A 19,759-nucleotide genomic window follows, 5' to 3' on the forward strand; every position below is an offset into this window, starting at 1 on the left:
AGACTTGTGTTTGTGTCGAGGTTCACCAGAAGTATCATGGAAGAAATTGAAGATTGTGGTGTTTCAAGAAGATTGTCACGCTAACCAATTTCACCAGATTACCTGTACCTGTAATGAGGGTTTGCTAAGAAGATGCCAGCGTTAATGCTCATTGCACAGAGACAAACCGGCAAGCAGAAACAACCTTCCTTATTAAAATGATAATCATACGGGCCCAAAAAAATGTAAACCACGAACGGAATAAATGGGCAGGCACAATGGCGACTAGTTTTAATCGCTGGCAGCAGAAGTGAGACAGCTCGAAGTCTTGGCTACGGCGAAGCACACGAGAATTGGTACACGGCAAAACATGACGATCGTGTTTACAACGTGCAAAAGACAACAAGCGAGAACGAGAGCTGGTTTTCGTGTTTATCTTGTTTTATAACTCTATACACCGTTTCTGTAGAGCGCTGTATGTATACATAATATCGTGGCTCGTGGTTCGCGCCTTCCTAACCTATCCGAGCGAGGTCGAGCTGCTAGAGGAGAAAGATTATGTAAATGCTGTATGAATCCTGGTGCTTTTGCACGATTATAGCAAACCAATTCTCGCGGTAAAATGGCTGCAACGAGGATCTCTGAGGATCTCCAAGGATCGTCGAGGATCGCCGAGCGTTTGGTTTAGTTTTAGAACGTTTATTAATTATCGCTTCATTTTCTCGTCTTCATAAGTCCTGGTGGCTCTGTACGACGGTTTGATCCAATGTCCACATACCTTGTTGTAGCCAGAAGAGAGCTCTCATTTCCCATTTGCATTCGTACCATCCCACTTTATGCTGCAGCACATCACACATTGAAGTTCGCGCGTTGATGTGCAAGTGAATCTTGATTTACCGGTTCCATTCTACGCCATCCATTCGATCGTCCTCTGGCAATCTGTCTTCTTCGCATTCTGTGTTCGCCAGTTCCCTCCAGCCCGAACCTGCCCGTGATCTACAAGATCCATATTCATTACATACACACACACACACACCGTTCGTATGTGGCAATCACACCCGAATTGGTCAAAACAAAACGGATAACCCTTATGCTGAGATTCCGCCCGGTTGCCGTGCAGGTATGGTGAGCTCTCGCTGCTCGTTTCAGCCAGGTACTTAACGCAGCGTTCCTCGTCTGCAGTGGGCTAAAGTGAGAAGCACACACAACCCAGCTCACCCGGTGCTGATCCTTCCCGGCGTCAGTCCCTTTTTGCTTCTTGCGTGGCTGCAACGGTAGTCAAGCGTCTGTCTGCAAGCTTCTCGAATGGCCCCGGACAGTTGCCGGATTGGCTTAACGTGACCGAATCGATGACTTCGCCTCGGTTTCGCTGCACTTGAGAGTGGTCAGTTTCGGAGGACCGGACAGACGAGTGGCGCCAGCACACCAGGATGCAAATCGTAGCCCAGTGTCAGGGAGAGGCTTAATTGCAAGCTTACACGCCCGCTTGCCAGCGACCGGAGGGGTCCTGGTGCCCCGGTTTTCTACCCCGGCATTCCCCGGTGCTCGAGTGCCTTGTTCAGTGTCCCTGTCGTTTACAATCTTGAACCTCGGTAAGAGATACATCCGATCTGATCTGATGCGGATTATCTTACAGTCCCTCTGAGGACGGGATCGGACTTTGCCCGGACGCGTTGCGCTTCCGGTGGTGTATTAGATTCCGACCGACCGACAGCTTCACCGAGCTTCTTCGATTGCACGCGTGTACCGAACGCAAGGCTCTTATAAGAAGCTTACGGCTACCTTCTCGTGACGAACGTGTACAGATATCAACGATCAATAGAGTCTAAATTTTGCGTGTAGAGGGAGGATCTAACCCCTTAAAGTAGGTACCACTTGAAGCCAATACATGAATAGGAATGATTTATGTTTGGCGTACCTTTAATAGGCAGCACTCCCACATCACGGAATGACACAGGCTTGTGGAGGGACTACTTGTGAGGTCTAGGTGATTCAAAATGGGAACGACACAAGACACACACACACACTATGCTTTAGTTAGCTCACCGAGAACACATTGAACTCTCGTAAAATTAGAGCTTTAAGGAGTACTAAACTCTTCTCAATTTTCTTGATTTGTTGGAACTCGACTCACTCGACTCAAATCCCTCTTTTCATTCTCCTAGAGCTCCTCAGTTCCTGGAGCATCCAGTTTTACGGCAAACGAAGGTTAATTAAAGATTCCGTCGTCAAACCTGCGTCCAACTTGTTCTAAAGTTCAAAATCCATACCCAAACCCAAACTTAATGAAACTCGTAGTTCATCAACCGGGCTGGCTTGTGGGGTCGCCCCATTCGTTAGGTTAGGAGTTTTTGATTTTTATTAGCCACCTTAAGTGGTCGCAATCAATCGCGATAAATGTTTGTCAATTCCTAGAACGATTCGTCAACCCGAATCCTATCGGGTTATGGTGATTGTGGAGAAGGAGTCAAAATGTTGTTAGGAAACGGTAGAGGAACCCCACTGGTCTGAAAGTGGAACACGCTTAGCTCGTAAAACAAACACTATACACTGGTCGTTAAAATGGTTATCGAAAGAATAGGCTTTTCGGTTAGGGTTCTCCTATTTCACTTTTTTACTTTAAAGCGAGAAAGAGTCCTTTGAGTTATTTTACCAAAAAATATAGACAACCTAGGTTGGTTTTTTTTTTCTAAAAACTATTTGTGAGCACATGTCACACATTCCAGACTTACCAACAGCACATGGCTGTTACAGTTTAACTCGCAATCGAATTGAGTTGCCGCCAGTTGAGCAGCATGTTGTAACATAATTTGATTTTATTTAGCATGAGCTTGCAATTTCTGAACCCAGCCAGCCACGACGGCAACAAGGGTCGGTGGCGTCGAGCTCGAGCCCGGGAGGTCTCTGCGGAAGGACGTCTCGGCCGGGACGGTCTCTGCCAGCAAAACCGAACAGCGGAGAAAGACTCAAACGCACGGAGGATCGCGTACTGTAAAAATTTCCAACAAAATCCGAAGACGAAAAGCTCAAACATCGAACCGTGGGCTTTACGCACAAACACACAGTACGTCGAACTATCTACGATCGCGGTGCGGCGGCTGCCGAAGGAAAAACCTTTTAATGGATTAACCTGCGACCGTGTGGTGTTGTTCGCTTAATGGCCCACTCGGCTGGTTATATTTGGAGCACATCGGATCTTTAACTAGAGAAGCGAGTTCAAGCATGTGCGCGAGCGCACGCCGCACGACGGAGGCGGAGAAAATTCAAAGATGATGGTCATTTTCTCCTCAACAACAACAAGCCCGGGGAACAGACAAAAAAAAGCAGGCAGACGTTGGAAGGCAAGGAAAATACGCCACCGAAAAAGGGAATCTGTCGGAACAGCAAGTAAGAGAAGCAAGCAAAAGAAAAGGAGCACTTATTTGTTTTAATGTGTTTATTAAGAAAAGCCTTTAATTTTACCTTTCTCCTACAAGCTCTCCCTCTCTCGCTCAGTTGGACTGAATTTGTTCGCTTGCCCACTCTAACGTATCGCGCGTTTGCGGCTCACGATCACAAGCATTAAGGCCTAAGGTGCGATCATCGAAATATGATCGTCCTACGGAGGCAAAAAGGAAAAAAGGCCCGGCATTCGTCCCGAGTTGTGACGTTTGTTTGGTGCCGCCGAATCATGCGCGGAACGGCAATCAAGCGGCTTTCTGTTGTCGGTGAGTGCCGCCCGATACAGCCCCGATACGCACATGTGGTTTCGATCAAGGCACGAAATAGAGAAACAGAAGCCCTGCCTGGTAGCCGGAACGCTAAATTGAATTATGACAGTTTGATTGTGTTTGGGGCACCCGGCACCGGCAACCCACCAATCGTCATCAGCCATTTTTGGGGGGCAGGCTTCGGAGGGGCGAAGGCGAACGAGAGAAAGGCCAATCTCGACGGCGATCGGTGGTCGGTCCGGCTGGATGCAAAGGTTTGGAATTTTAAGTGGCGCTCCAGAACCGAACCAGACCGCGGCCCTATCATCGAGCGGGCGTCCCAGGTCGGGCTCCGTCGGGCTCCAAAAAGGACCCTCCTAATGCGCCTTCGAGACAATGGGGGATGCGCCACACGAACTACGGTTCCTAGCAAACCGGTGAGGGGTCACCGGTCCGACACAAATGTGGTAATTAGCTTCAATTAAGACATCAACCGCAAGATGACAGATTAATTTTTGCAGATTAATGTGCCCTGCTCGGCCGTTGCCGTGACCGTGCGCGCACGGAAAGTAGCAATTAATTGCATACTCTAGCAATTGAAAGCTCTCGTTTTGGAGACGTTTGGTACAGTTTTTTTTTTCCTCGCTCCCTTGGTAAGATCCCTTGGCTTTGGACTTTGGAATCCACGAGACATGCTGCGACACTTAGACCAGTCCGGCGTCTAGCGATCTCATTATGCTACAGCAGACGGGAGGCTGATTGAATTAGCTGCATCTTAGATCGGCGACGCTCGTGCAACTAGCAATCCTGGAGGGGATTTTGTCCATTTCTTCTGGAATGCCAGAAACTCCTCCTGTTCGGGACCAACACAACTCTCGGACTCTCGAGCGTCACGACGCGCACGATGTCGTTCGTGTCGATGAATTTCGGGTGATTAAAACACCTTCTTCGTGGGCACATTCGATGGGACACATTGGCACATTCGGTGACCTTTTTCATAGCCCAGTGAAATAGGAATTTCCTAATTTTCCAACGCAGATAAACTTCCAGTCGCCAGGTAATACAAGCAGGCTATAAAAATCGCCTACTAAATTTCTACGTCGCTAATAAAGCGATAGCGATGAACCAGCTGGGCAGAGACCGGAGTTCAAAATCGACCTTGTGCCACTCGCTCCACGGAAGCCCAAATCCCAATCCCGAATGCTAATGTGCTCGACGCGCGCACACATTCGAGCAAATCCGAAGGGAACGGGCGCGTATCATGTTATCGATTATTTTATGATCCAAGCCCGAGGACCCTGGCTATTCGTTCGCCCCAACCATCGTTGATAGATCCATCCGTTTTTGGCGTTTGGGACATAAAACACCACACAGCCAAACTCGGTAGAACGGTAAGATAAAAATCAATCACGCGGATTCAAACGGAACCTGTTGCGGGTGACTGCGTCCCCACGAATGTCGCCGTGTTTAAGGTTGATTTGTTTTTATCATCATTTCGATTGCTGTGCCGTAGCATAAAAATGGAGAAACTTTACGAGACAGAAGCAATAAAACAGTTACCACCTCCTAGGAACCATTAGGGCGAGCAGCGGCCACGAACCGGCCGGGTTGACTCTATTCAACTCTGCAAAATGGGCAGCGCACCAGAGAGATCAGCTTCCACACGATCAATAGGCGATGGTCCGGGGGCTAGATAGATCCGGGGGTGTCTCTCACTCTCGCTCACCCATGTAATATGATCGTCGGAGAACGAATCAGTCGCCCCACAGTGAGCCATCTCTACCGAGCTGACCATGCGGCCCGTTTTAATGTGCGTCTGGTAGCGAGAAGTAAATCAAATATTTAAATTAAAATTCATCCTACTGGTACGCACGCTCGAGGATGGCCAGCGGCAGCAACAACTTAACGACCAAATCGACGGACGTACGGATGGTACACCGGGGGTCGATCGTGATTGAAACGCGATCGTGAGATTTATTGCGCATCAAACCCAATCAAATGGTAGTAGAAATTTAGTGTACCAGCAGCCCAACAAGCGGTGATTGATTTTGGTCGGTTAAAAGTAATAAAGTAAACGCTCGGCTGAAGCGCACGACACCCGCCGCGTGTGAGAACGGAGATTCTAGGAAGTTGCGCCCGGTTCAAATCAACGGTGAGGATTAATTTTCATCACCACTTCATTAAATGTATATTTTGGTGTGCTATTCTAATCACACGAAATCTAGTTTGATGGGAGGGTTTGTTTGGGTGTTGTTTTTTTTGCGCTTTCTTACTTAGCGTACGGGAATCTGGTTGAAAGAAAATCCTCTTTACGATAGCTTTGGTGTCTTCTAGCTGCTGACGCTTCTACCAGCTCGCGCTGATGTGACGTATTCCGATTAAGCATCTTTTAATTACAAACCTCACGATGAGTGTTTCATCGCAAATTTAGCTAGTCTCTCCATACGGCTCAAGTCAGTTGGTAATTTTCCCCCACCCGAGAACTCATTCCCATCAGCTACAGCTGGAGCCATAGGACGGTGGTGACGGAGGCGACGGGTGGTGGAATGGGCGGTCGGCTGAATTGCATTCAGGCACGGCATCGTCTTCATTTTCGACATGCAACTCAACTGTGCGCGAATGCGCCAAACAGAACCCCGAAAACAACAACTAACAACAGCAACAAAACGCAAAACTTCAATGTCCCATCAAGCGGCAAACCTTTCTTTCGTTCTTTCGGCCCATGCTTGCGTTGCCGCCTGTCATCAACCCTGGCTAGCTGGCTTCACACATACATTCAGCGCACACGGTCGGTTCTGGCCCAAAAAATTGTGTGTTCAATGATAAAGTAATTACTCGCGTATCTTGTGAAGCGCCATTCATGTCTCTCGCTTGCTTTTCGGACATCCGCGCGTGTTGCACAATAATGCGCCACACGAAGGGCGGGCGAAGAGGAAGCGGGGTTAGGAGAAAAAGGGGGGGGGGGTTATTTTGGCGTGCGATAATTACATTTCCGCGACGCGTTCAAGCGAACTCGCCGTTCTTGATGGAAATCTCAATTGCAGTTTCGGTCCCTGTGCCAAACACACGGGCCAAAGTTGCCGTCAGCGACGGTCCGGACGCTGCACTGCACACTCAGCTGCACGAGTACACCCAGCCAGTGTAGTAATTATTGTTAATTACTTTTTTATGTAATTGAAATTGAAATAAGCAACGCCACGCTCGCGCCAGCCCCACGTTTGGCAGCGTGTTTAAGCACGGCAGTTAAAATCTTAGCCCTAAACAATGTAAGTCTTTGACAGAGAAAAGCGGAAAGCAAATGGGAGTGGGTTTTCCGTTTTTCCTCTTCATCTAGACTAGCTTTTTCGAGAAACAACAACTTTTCCAAACTACACTTACCGTGTGGACCGTAGCTCGTTGGGTAGTACCGCCGATGGGAACCATTTTCCAGCGGGTAGAATGGGTTCATCTCGGACGGATCGACCGCGGCCGTCTGGTGGCCGAGGGCGGCCGATGTGCCGGGTGAACCGCCGAGCCGCTGGTTGTCGTACCAGCTCCGTGCCTCGGCTGCCGACGTCATATCCATGATGGCTGCTCGCTCGCTTCCGCCTAACTCACAATGTAACGCTTCTTCTTCTTCTTCTTTTTACTCTCTCTCACACACAAGCACACACAAACACTCACTTACACTCGCACACACGTTCACTTAAACTCTTGGAAAATGTTTTTTTTTTAATTCTCAAACTTCACTTCAACCGAACATCACCCACAGAGAGAGAGAGAGTGAGAGAAGGTCCTTACGGGGGAGGCGTTTTCTTTCCTTTCAGCTCAAGCTTACTTGCAGACAGTTTTTCCTTCGCGGCACATTTTCACATCTTCCGCGCAACATCCCGTTCCGGTTGGTTCAGTTCCGCCCGTGGTGCATCGAAGCCGCGTCTCGCTGCGTACATGTCCACATACACACGGCGACTGCGTACGACACAAAATGGTGGATCGCAACGTGCAGCAAAAATGCGATTCGTTGATCAATCGACGATCACGGCGACCTTATTTATCACGCTGCTCTCGCTTTTGTTGCTTCATTCGTCATTCCGGGCGCGACACCACGGCACGTTGAATAGCATTGCGCGCCGCGCACATCGACGACGATCGCTTTTCCTCGCTCGCTCCGTGCGTCTTGGAAGGGAGTTGGATCCGCGATGCTGATGATTTTGGTTGTAATTTATACACAAAACGCTGTGTTGCTCATTCAGTGAAACAAATTGTGCGTTTCTCGCTTGTTTTGTTTGTAGCTCACCGGGTGAGAACTCCCGGTCCCGCAAGGAGCTCGCTCTGGGGAAAAGAAGCAAACAAAGAAAGAAGAGACATTATAAGTAAAAGGCAAAACAAAAAGCATCATTAGACTGGTGATCACCGGCTTAAATAAGGTGGAAAATTGTAGGCTCGCTTTTCCCGACGAATTTGATGCTTGGTAGGGAAAACCCCTCAGCGGGCCAAACTGATACTCCTCAGAAATAACCGTAAAATTGTCTGTGTGCCGCTGTTGAAGAAGGGAAAACCACGTGAGTGATGAAATTGACAGCCGATCCTGCCCGACACACAGCTACAGCTAGATTGCAGCCGTACATCGTACCCCGAGCGACACGCTATCGCATCGGAACGGTTGGGATCGTTATCAGCACCCGCTTCCCAGAACAATCCATAAGGTACGGGCTGATAAAAAAAAAACGCAGCCGAGGGTTGGAATTGGGCAGTTGTTTGGCGCCGTTTTTGGGGGGCCAGTCAATAGCGCAACGGATGCTATCAGCGGTTGTAATACACTGGCCGATAACTTACGATTGCCATCCAATCGATTTGATCGCTCGAGAAACCGGCAACGGCACCGCCGGCATCGGCACCATCGAACGCCCGGCAAAGCGTTTATTCGCGTAATTTGTGACATTGAAATGATGTCCACACGACGTTTGCGAAGCGATGCGCAATGCGTGTTTGATTGAGCGATACTAAGGAAAGGAAATGTTAAACGAGCCACAACAAAATGTTCACGAAAAGGAGACGGTCTGTTCTACCCGTTAATGGATCCGTCGCTTGGTGATGTGACTCTGCTGTGTGTCCTTCGACAGTTCGGCGTCCATTTTCCATTCCAGAGAGCCCACAGGGAGATGTATCAGGCGTCGAATGCAGTTCGTCCCTGTGTTTTTGGCAGTCAAACACCATCAACCAACCGGTGGCTCAAACAATCGACGATCGGTTGACAATAACATGATAAGCGCCATATTTCGCCCTACTTCTTTCAACATTCGGTCGCCGCACTGAATCACTGATCCGTGCCCGGATTCAGGGCAATTCGAGAGACAAGCATAAAATGGCGCACAACAATCGAATCGCTGTCGATTGAGTACCTCCAGAACAGCAGCTAATGGAGCGGGGGGAAAAAACGGAGAACCCCGGAGGAAAACCCTCCGGTGCTCTGCCCCCTTCGCATCTGCGAAACAGTCACTTTGTTGCATGTTGTGATGGCGGGATCCTTGCAGAAGTACCGTTTCGCCCGAGAAGCACGCCTCTTAGCCCAGTGCTCAGCGAACGGGAAATGGGGTGCGCCACAAAGGCAATCGGCTCAACTGCTGTGCGCAACAATGAAACTGTTTAGAACGTTGCAAAGTAAGTGCGCGCGCGCTTGCGACGTAATCGATATCGGGTCGCTCGATCGTTCCCCGGGAGGAGGGATAAAGTTTTTCGTCCCTTTCCCAAGGCTAGCCCCGGGTGGACAGATCAGCGCAGACCTCTTGAAGGCTAAGCCGGGCGGGAAAATGCAGAGTTGGGGGAATGTAACAATGAGCGGTATAGTGGTTGAAGGATATCATATTTCTGTCACCCGGCTTAGGGAACCCTGGAGGATTGGCAGGGAAAGTACGGAGTTAGAACGGAAAACACGGTTCAATGAGACAATGTAGCAATTGTTGGTCCGCATTTATGCAACTTGAAGCTGTTAAAGTTGTTTGTATGGGATGGGATCAGGCTGCTCGGCTATTGGTTTGAAGCCAAGCAAAACCTTGAAGACTCTTCGTCTGTCGTGTTTTTTAACGTCGAGTAACCCTGCTTTTAGCGAAAGATTTTCTTGGCTAGAACTTTTTGTTTCTCTTTTCTATTTATTACTCCTGTGTCCTCTCTCTCTCTCTATTGCGCTTCTTCTACCAATGCAAAGAGTAGCATAAAAAGGGCCATCAACAACAACGTGCAGAACGCGTCTGTCAACACGTAACGCGATGAATTAGGAAAAGCGTTACCGATTGAATAATTCAATTTGATGCCAACGCCCCCACCGCCCAACCGGATTGCGTGCCAACGACATTCTAATCAAAAGAACCAACGACTTCGCCCGCTAAAGTAACAGCGCCAGCGCTACTGCGTCAATTTTGGGGGGCCGCCCAAGGTGTCACATTGGCTTCGCGGGAACAAGAAGACACCGTGCTTCTTCGTACATCGCACACCTCTATTCGGTAGCCATTATGACAACGCCACCCGTCCACTGTAACAAACGACGATGACGAGCGGTAATTAAATCACGCTCCTAACGAACTAAAACAGCCACCGCCAAAAGGTGTCATCATCATCGGTAGCTCAGACTTATATCTTCATGCAACGAATTGCTTCTTCACCAGTGACCATCAGGCCCCGGCGTGGTGTTCATTAACCTGCACCTGATTAAGCTACTGTTTCTTGACAGGAAATGCACTAGCTAGTACCACCACAGTCCAGAGGTCTCCTAAGTGTCTCGAGATAATCAACCTCCACCAGAGTAACGGCGGAAGTCCACCAACTGTCACCTCCAACTCAAGCAGCTCCAAATTTCTTACTTCCTAACATAAAACTCCAGAAACTACTAAGGTTTTGTGACAAACAACGTATCGTAATAAAAATTTGTTTCATGTGTTTTCTACCACCGTTTTCACTCGAACCGACCCGGCCATTTTGTGAGCCTTCTCCTTCAGAAGGTTGAGAGAGATCACTTCCTTTACACAGCAGTCGTCTGCACCCCGGCCCGGTTGTTCCTGTGTCAGTTTTACGACGACAATTGGTACTGTAATTTTATAGTTGCCCTCCCTAAGTCAGGTTTTACGACGGCCTCCGGTTTTTCCTCCCGACTCCCGGTGGTTGCACGTGGAAATGAGAGTGACCCGCTCGGCGTCGCACGGATAAACCTTTGTGCGACTCATTAATGGGAAGAATACTGGTCCGGAGGTCCGGTTGGAGCATCCAGAAAGGGGGCAAAAACAGTAGTAAGTGAAATAATAACATTTATAGTACCCTGACCCCCTCCTCCCACCCCTGCCCTCAGTCGACCCCCGGGTTTGCCAATCTTGATAGTGTGAGTCGTAAAGAGTGAACTACAGAAAAAACGCAAAATAATCATGCTCACATTCATAAGAATCTAATAAAACGCAAGCGTCGTTGAAGCTTAACAATAAAATTTGCCCGTCCGCCCCTGCGCACAAGCCTGGACAGGAAGAAAGTGGAGTTGGGCTGGCTGTTCAGCACCCACAGAGGGCAGAGGACCCTAACAGGAGGACCCGGCCATTTATGCATGTTATATGTGACCATCAAAATCATGACGGGTGTCGTAAAAGGAAATGAAACGCACCAAGCCAAGAAAACTACAAATCAGCAAATGAATCCGGGCTTCTCATAAAACACTCACTCACTCGAAGGCTTTTCAGGCGTGCTCGAAAGTAGCGTCCATTCATTCATCCTTCATTTTGGAGGGTGGACTGTTAAAAATTGGGGATGCTTTGAATGGGAGCAGTAAAGTATGGAGCAATCAAAACTAAAATGATGGTCATGCAAACCGATTATGGGCGACACTCGCCAATGTTCTAGCTAATCGAGAATTCAGAGCCGCTTTGACTGCTTACAGGAAGGACACGAATTCTCTCAATGCAATCAATTGATTAGTCAACTACGGCAAATCGGATGCATCTTCAGCTCCAGCATTGATAAGGCGCAGGCGAGGAAAAAAAGCTCAGCTACATTCCGATCCGGTCATCTAGCACGCCCGATATGGCGCGTCCGGTACCGATCGCAATTAGTCGCCCAGACCTGTTCGCGAGTACCGCCAGCCAGCTCGAATGGTTTTTATGTTTTACATCCAACTTCTTTTCACTTCCCATTTCTCGATGCTTCGCCTTCCACGCCGTTGCTACGTGTTTGCCACAGTCCATTTAATCATTCGAGGTTCGTTCAGTTTTCGTTCGTTACTGTCGTTAATTCCTATTACACGATTGTGTACTACGGAGTCCCTCGAGCTCTCGCTCGCTCTCTCGCTGTGTGTTCTTTTTATGAGAGGGATCGTTAAAAGTAGTTACAAATGACTAACAACTGCAGAACAACAAAAGCTACAACCGTATCTTCTTCCCATTATATACCCTACGATACGAAAGGGGATATGGTCAACTGGATCGAGTTGACGGTGATTCGAATGGCCACCTGTAATGATGATGGTGAGAGGATCACTCTGGATGATTTGGTTTGGTTTGCTGAAGGTGGTAAATTTCCCACCCAACCGGTGGTGACCACTGAAGCTCATTACGCTTGCGGTCCGGATTTACCTGCCTCATTTTAATTTGTGGTCTACCCTTTGCCGGAGACTGCCATTTTTCTTGAGCGAGTTCAAGGAAGGAACGACCCAACATTAAGATCTTGTCAAAGAACGTTACGGAAAGGACCCGTTTTTCGTTGTTTCGTTCGCTTATTAAAGCTAGCCAACTAGTTTGGTGAACTAATTGTTGGGCTATTTGTTGAGAGCCAAAGAGCTTGATATTAGCAGCTGCTTAATTAGAATGTATCTTAGCGAGCACTGCTTCAAGAAGGCTGCATTTATAAATCCAGCTGCAAGGCATATTGTTCCCAAAGAAGTAGAGTGAAGTATGAATCTCTTGAAGATAGTAAAGCTATTAGCCACTTCTCATAGATTATTTGCATCTTCTCGAAATACACCCAATCGCTAGCTGTCCACAGCGCTCTTATCACAAATCTTCCTCATCACGGCGCATGATCTACGACTCCGTTTACCCGCTTCACGCGATTGCCCGATTGATGGTCTGTTTATGAAATCGAAACAATACCAAACAAAAGCTACAAATGAGTGTTAATTGTCGGATGCATTAACATAATGCTTAAACAGTTAAACCCACGTTTCAAACGTTCCAAAATTCGAATGCAAATCGTTCCTTTCTCCTTTGGCAGACAATCAGAGCAAAATAAAGCTAGGTCGTAGGCGCAAGCGCTCCTTCAATCCACGGAACTCAGTGACCAGAGCCTGAGTCGTTTTTTTTGCCGTCCGTTAGTTTGTCTACGAAGAAAAACATTTCCATGCTAAACAACACCATACCAAACCAGGTGGAAAATCCGTAAGCAAAAAAGGCCTCTCGGGTGTACACTTTTGGGGCCTTTATTTAACCTTCCATGCTCAAACGCTAAGGCATCCCTCGAACTTTGCGTACCAGCCATTCGGTGGGCGCAAAAACTCACTTGACCGAATCGTGCGCACAAATCACGCTCGCGCACACTAACAGTGACAACTTATTTGCGCAACACACAGACAGCTCCGAGCGCGTCGCAGTGTCGCGCGAACCAGTGCTCCGTTACAATCAATTCCCAACCCGTAGACTTGGCCAAATGAGGTGAGGTGCCCATAAAATGCCGCGCCCGTCTTAATCGTCGGCTGACAGGGCGAGAAAGGTTTCGGGATTTATGCACAACCTCCCCCAGTTTATGTGTGCTCGGTGAGGTGAGAAGGCTTTTTTTTTTTCTTTGAGCGAGGATGACTCCAAATATCTGGACAAAGCTTTTGGAGGGGCTTTTGCTTTGGGTTGGACAAGAACCTCCGGAGAGCGGCTTTTCCTGCCTCCCGTGAAAAGCGGCGATCGTTACGGTGGACGATTTTTGAGGTGACGATTGCAAGAAACGGGTTCGCCTGAAGTTGTGTTGTGTGTGAGTGTGTGGCTTTGTGATCCAATTTTCCCCCGTTTTTTTCAGCAGCATTTTGGGGAAGAAGACGCAACAGAACGGGCCCCACGGTGTGTCCAAAATTAGAGCAAAACGCGAAAGTGCACCGATTTACGGTAGATTAATTTGAATAATTGCAATGGGGAGTTGGAAATTTATCTACCATTGTGAGTGGTAGATCGGTGTATAATTTTCACCCCTCCCTGTCAAGACGTTTTCCTCCTTCTCGCCCTTCGAGAGTCTTCTTTTTTAGAGACAAAGCGAACGGCAACAACAGGCTCGAGAAAGCGTTCAATCAGCGTATAATTATTTGGGATATTTGGAGTAAAAATTGATGGTGAAAATGAAAAATTGCAAAAAAAAAAAACGGAACTGTAGATGTATCCGAGGTCCTCCGGGGTGAGAACGGTTTGGCTGCTTTAGCCCACGAAATCCTGTTGCCGATGCCGATTGGACAGTCTAATAAATCTCAATCACTTATCACATCACTCAGCCGCCCATTGTCTGTCGATATGGCGGGCTACGTGCCAAGTTAGCCGTCCGCTATCTTTCACACGATCGCGAACCTCGCAGTGCCACGCACGCGACCACGTCTCCCCTTGGACCACCGGCTGCGTTTTCGGGGGTGCGAAAATGGATAGTTTCACCCGTGGCACCGCTCATTGCTAGCGATCAATTCCATCGATCATTGGTTGACCCCGAACGGGTCGAGGTGCCGGAACTTTGAGAGGCCCCAAAAACTTGATCAACCGCGCGTTCTTGGAGGCCCCCCCCATTCAGCATAATTGCGCACCCGGGCCGTCCGGACCAATTTATGGTGATAAATTGTTTTATCTCGCGCGTAGTTAGTCCCAGCGGGGTTGGTGCATGCTGTTGCCGGAGGCTCCATATTTCAACATCTCACACTGCTACTCCGCTCAACCTGATTAGACAACTGGTTGAAAGGAGCGCTTGGACGGTGGCAACACCTCGCTCTGCTAGCTGTGGTGGCTAGCGCGCACAGACGGATCTAGGAACCGGGGATGCTGGGGTTCACAATTCAAAGAAAAACCCTCCGAGAGGAAACAAGGAAAAACAATCAATAACTTTCTTTTACCTCACTAGAATCGAAATCGGAACGAGGCGTCCAGGGCACGGAATGGATGGTACGTATTTGAGTAATTAATTAATACACACACACACGCTCTGTGTTTGTACGCGTGTGTCTGTCTGTCGAAAGCTAGTCCCAGTGGGTGATCGCTCGGTGCGGGAGAATTTCTCGGAACGATCGCTACGGTAAGACCTCCAAGGAAGACCTCCAATCCCGGACCACTGTCTATTAGGACGATGATAAATGAGGTACAGTCGCACCACAACACACACACGCACATCAGATCTCACATCTGCGATCACCAGAGTTTGGAAGGTTTGCCACCGATAACCACCGGGTGGGGGGGGGGGGAACTGGGGAAGCCTCCAGAATTGAAATTATCGCACTTGTAAGCGGACGGAAGGAATATCTCCCCAGGATAGAGCTTTTTATCTATTTGCGTTTTAGTTTTGTTGGTGAAGACTTGAAAGCTCCACGGGAGTCCGCCAAAACAAAAGAGCTCCCCCTTTAAAAACAATCAAAGCCTTCCACTTAGCTCGTTGCATCTCTAGGTGTAATAGGCCTCAATATATTCAATGCTAGCAGCACTATTGTTTGTATGTCGCTCTGCGCCCATAATGCGAGACCTCCGAACTGCCAACAATCAGTCAGGTCACACACGTACAGTCGGGGTTCGGGTGTCATGAAATCATTATTCTTGCCACCGTAGGCACGAAAAGGAAACTGTCCGAGGCTCCGAGAGTGCGTTCTCGGACCACAAACACACACAAAAAACCCATAACTCCTAATAGCGGCAGGTTCGATCGAGCTGCAGGATCGGATACGGTGTGCGTGTGAGGTGTGGTCAATTGGAGTGTTTTGAGTGGTGTTTTGATTTATTGATTTATTTCTCCCTACTCTCAACACGCACTCGCACACACACACACGCACTCTGGAGAGACTTTTCATTTTTGTTCAGTTCCTATGCTCAAGTGCTCAATCGCTGCTCGAGTCTCTCCAAGATTTCAGCCCACCACAAGGAAACGCTAAATTCGTACGATCCCATAGCGCATGTGAATGAACAGGGGGAACAAAAAATGGCCAACAAAACCGATTTTGGAAGCGTAAAAACTGCAAAGCTGCCGAGACTGCACAACACCGACGGTGTTTGGACCTAAAAATGGGAAGTACTTGGAGAACCTGCGAATATCGCAAACAAATCATGGTCAATTAAGAGAATTAATTTTTAATTCCGTACCATCCTTAGAGGAACCGCTCGTTTGGGGGATTTCTGGTGGGATTCGTACCGGGTAAAATATTACAAAAGTAACTCGAACTTTGGAACCTTGGAAGATGCACTCCCGGCAAATGCATCTAATCTTTCACGCAACGCGCAGGACGTTTATCAACCTGTAGAGTCCGGATGTATCCGTATATTTTGACCAGCTCCTAATTATCTGCTATTTGTTTTCCCCGATGTCCCTACGTGATTGGGGTGCCTCTTTATTTTGGCACGATCTCAAGCTTTCCAACTAATGAGCCGAACGAGTGTGCGAGGACATACAAATTGTCGTTTGCCGCAGGTGCCTAATTTAAATCCATTTATTTGATTGCATAAGTCACACGAATGAAAATTCGATCAGAGCGGTCCTCGATCCGTCTGTTGGTCATCGATCCGTCATCGGGAGTTTCTTCCGTGGTCCTCTTATCTGCCAACACTCGTCAACGTCACGCGGTCATGTCTAGCGTACAACCGAAAGCATTGTTTGCGGCACGGTCCCAACAACAGCGAGGCGGGACTTGAGAACGGAAGACTTCTCAAGGTGTAATGTAAATATGAGTGTAAAAGGACCAAACAACAACGCCAAGACTCGTTTCGGGGACAATCAAAAAAATGTCGTCGTTTTTTTTTTTGTATCGGACGCCCTGTATCTCGTACGGTGTGCAAGTGCCGACGGCCCCAGTGTTCTCAATCAGCACCACAGGACGGGTGTCCCAGAACCGCACCTGATGATACATCTTGAACCGATAATGTGCGCTGGACACTACTATTTGATAAGGGAAATGTGTGTGTGTGTGCTACAAGAAAAAAATTGACAAACTTGTCAATCTTTTTCGGTGCTCTTTCGACTTCAGAACTGTGTGACACTCTAGCTCCTTTTTTTTTTTTTTGTTACTCCCGTACAGAGGAACCTCAGGAGTTTTTTTTTTAACCTCAGCAAACTTCGTATGACCGCTTCGTACACGTTTCAAAACCGGCGTTGATGGCGTTTTTGATTTGATTAGATAAGAACCGATAATTTGGAAGAAGTTTCGGTGCGTGTCCGGTCAATGCTGAAGCCTTGTGTGCCTACCAGATCGAGGCAATCTGGAGTTGGAGTTTTTTTTAGAATAAATAAGCGATAGTAAACTTTAGTTCCCCCTACATACCAGCACAGCTATGTATGTTCTCACGATGATACTGAATCTCCCGGCCTGAACGCTTCGATCTCAGATCATCAGCATTGATCAAGCGAGAACATGTGTTTGGTACGCAAATCACATCAAAACCCGTGATCTGATTAATGCCCCATGTCCACTGTTTGCCGTGGACGGTTTGTGTGCATGGTGATCACGCTCTTATCACCACGAAACGTTTCGATACAGGGCAATAAGTCGTCGATGGCGATAAGAAAGTGACCGATGTGATCAGAAGAAGAAAAAAAACGGGGTGGGGAGAGAAACAGATCGCATAAATATGTGTCTCCCGAGTACCCGGTCAAATTTGGGGCCCCGGTCGTTCAATTATGAATTCGTTATCGAAAGCACTCAAGTGTCAAAGTTTTTAAATTTATTACCAATTTACGACACCGATAACATGCCCGTGCGATAGTGATCCACCGCGAATGCAACTCCTGGAGGCTTGCGAGATATTGGTAGTGTTCTATTGCTTTTGCCCAAATTTTTTTGTATTCCTCTTCTTCAGGGTTCTGTACCAGCGCATTCTCGCGGTCCGTGGTTTCCCGACTCTTGATTGTTTTATGACAGTCCTCTCAAAATATTGAACCACTTCAATATCCGTGGCGGGTACTTCGAACAAGTCTTCTAGCACACGCCCGAGGATTGCTGCCGTGGCTTAGTACTACGGTGCAACAAAAAGGTGGTACTCACTGTAAATCACTCACTCGTACACTCGCTGGAGACGATCTGCTGCGGAATAGCCGACGCAATTGATACAATTGCTGGGCAGCATACAGCAACACACAGTACGGTTCACAATATGTTTTCTTTTGCTTGGGGGAAACTATTGCGAGCACTAAAGAGGAAATCTTCGGAATACACACACACACACTCTTGATAACGTTGTTTGCTGTTGTGCTTTCAAGTTAAAACAATTTTTGCCTTATGCTTATCATATCACACCACACTAAGGATCCTTTTGCGCACTACCGAAACAAATACAGTCGTACTCCGCTCACTGATACACAAACAAACGGCGCTGGTGATGGACAAATCCGGTCTTGATGATGATGTGGATGGGCACGCTGGATGCGCCTGTCACTAGAACAATTCCCACAATTCACACGTAGCGCAGTTGATAATTATTTAATTCCACCACTGGCACGCAGGCAGGCTAGATAGTAAGTATTTGGAACAAACGGGGATGCAATTCATACACTTGCGCAGGTGGCGTTGCTGCTTGTTGGAACAATTTCGGTCGATCACATTGTCACTACACACCGGGTTTGACTTGCAATTGAATGGGTCACTGTCAATGCTGGATGTTTGATAACCGTGGAAACCTGATCAATCAATCACCCACCACAGCTTTCCGTTGCAAATCGTTCTGCTTACACGGTTGTAATTGCACTTTACAAGTTTCCGATACGGTCGAGACGCTCACCTTCCTTCAATAGCTGACTCAAATCCACCACCAGTTCACTGCTACTAGTCACAAGCGCACTGTTTTCCAGGGTTCGCGGAAAAACTCCACCGCACAAAACGTTTGAAGGGCTGGTTAAAATTTTCCACACGGTTTTCCGGACGATCCGTCGTGCGAATCGTCGTTTTGTAAAGCGCGCCACTATCCTGCAGATCCGCCAATTTTAGAGCAAAATAATCCTTTTACGGCGGGGGAAACGGATCCACCACACATACACACGATTTTCCGCGCACTGTGAAAACGTGAAACACGCGCGCGCGCTACCACGCCAGCCAACGGTTTTCGAAGAACTGCTTGCAACGGCACGAATGGATGAAAGGCATTGCGCGTTTACACGGCAACGCAGCAACGCACACCGTGACAGGTGGTGGCTCCGTTCTCGCGCGTGCGAGAGTTGGTGGTGTGCGTTCTCTCTTTCACTCACTCTCGCTTCCTCTCTCTTCGGCTAGTTTCGAGAGGTGTGGCTTACGTGATGGAAGAGGCGTGACGACCATACTGCTGCTGCACGCTCGAGAGAGACAGTGAGTGAGAGTAGGATCGTGCGAGTCTTTCTGTCTCGCTCACTTACAAAAAGCCGTTCAGTTGCATCAGCTGCTTCTTCTCGGTTTTCGGTCTTTTTTTTCTCTTTCTCTCCCATTTAAATCTACGAAACAGAGAGAGCATTTGGTTACCGAATACTGAATGAGAGGATGAGTTAGAAAGAGAGAGAGAGCTGCTTTACAACGCGAAATGCAATCGTTTTGTAGCAGAAGCCCTTTCTGTGATGCTTTTTTTTTTGCGCTCATCTTCTTACCTCTCTCATTATCTCCCAATGCATTTTGCGCCGTGTTTTAAAGAGATGACGAGTCCTAAAGAAGACGCACACGAAATTCAGGTTTTCCAGCATTATTTTCCTCCCTGTTTTTTTTAAGTGTTGGAAAACTCTGACGCCTTTTGCTGGCCTGGGTTGTGATTGCAGTTCGCCCTATTGTGGTGGTAGTGCTCGGCGTCGTGACATTTCTGTTCAAAAGGATTCCGGCCACCAACAGACACACTTTGTATGTGTTGTAACGTCGCTGTCCGCACCGGGAGGCTGAAGATGACATAAAAATAATAAAATAACTTTGGCTACACAAA

General features: G+C 48.0%; 1 protein-coding gene across 3 annotated transcripts in view; it reads right to left on the reverse strand.

The window, feature by feature from the left end:
* The window catches only part of LOC118506372 (GATA-binding factor C), a 94,051-nt gene extending 75,113 nt beyond the window's left edge, over positions 1-18,938 (reverse strand). For 2 of the 3 annotated variants that reach the window (XM_036043397.1, XM_036043394.1), the window contains exons 1-2: positions 17,872-18,938; positions 7,047-7,979 (exon numbers count right to left, since the gene is read on the reverse strand). In XM_036043397.1, the coding sequence (XP_035899290.1) occupies positions 7,047-7,233 (187 nt within the window). In that variant the 5' untranslated portion in view covers positions 7,234-7,979; positions 17,872-18,938. The remainder of the gene's footprint in view (positions 1-7,046; positions 7,980-17,871) is intronic. The other variant, XM_036043395.1, reaches the window with a different exon arrangement.
* Positions 18,939-19,759: the final 821 nt, after the last annotated feature.

Source organism: Anopheles stephensi, chromosome 2 (genome assembly GCF_013141755.1).
Source record: "Anopheles stephensi strain Indian chromosome 2, UCI_ANSTEP_V1.0, whole genome shotgun sequence".
NCBI classification, from domain to species: domain Eukaryota; kingdom Metazoa; phylum Arthropoda; class Insecta; order Diptera; family Culicidae; genus Anopheles; species Anopheles stephensi.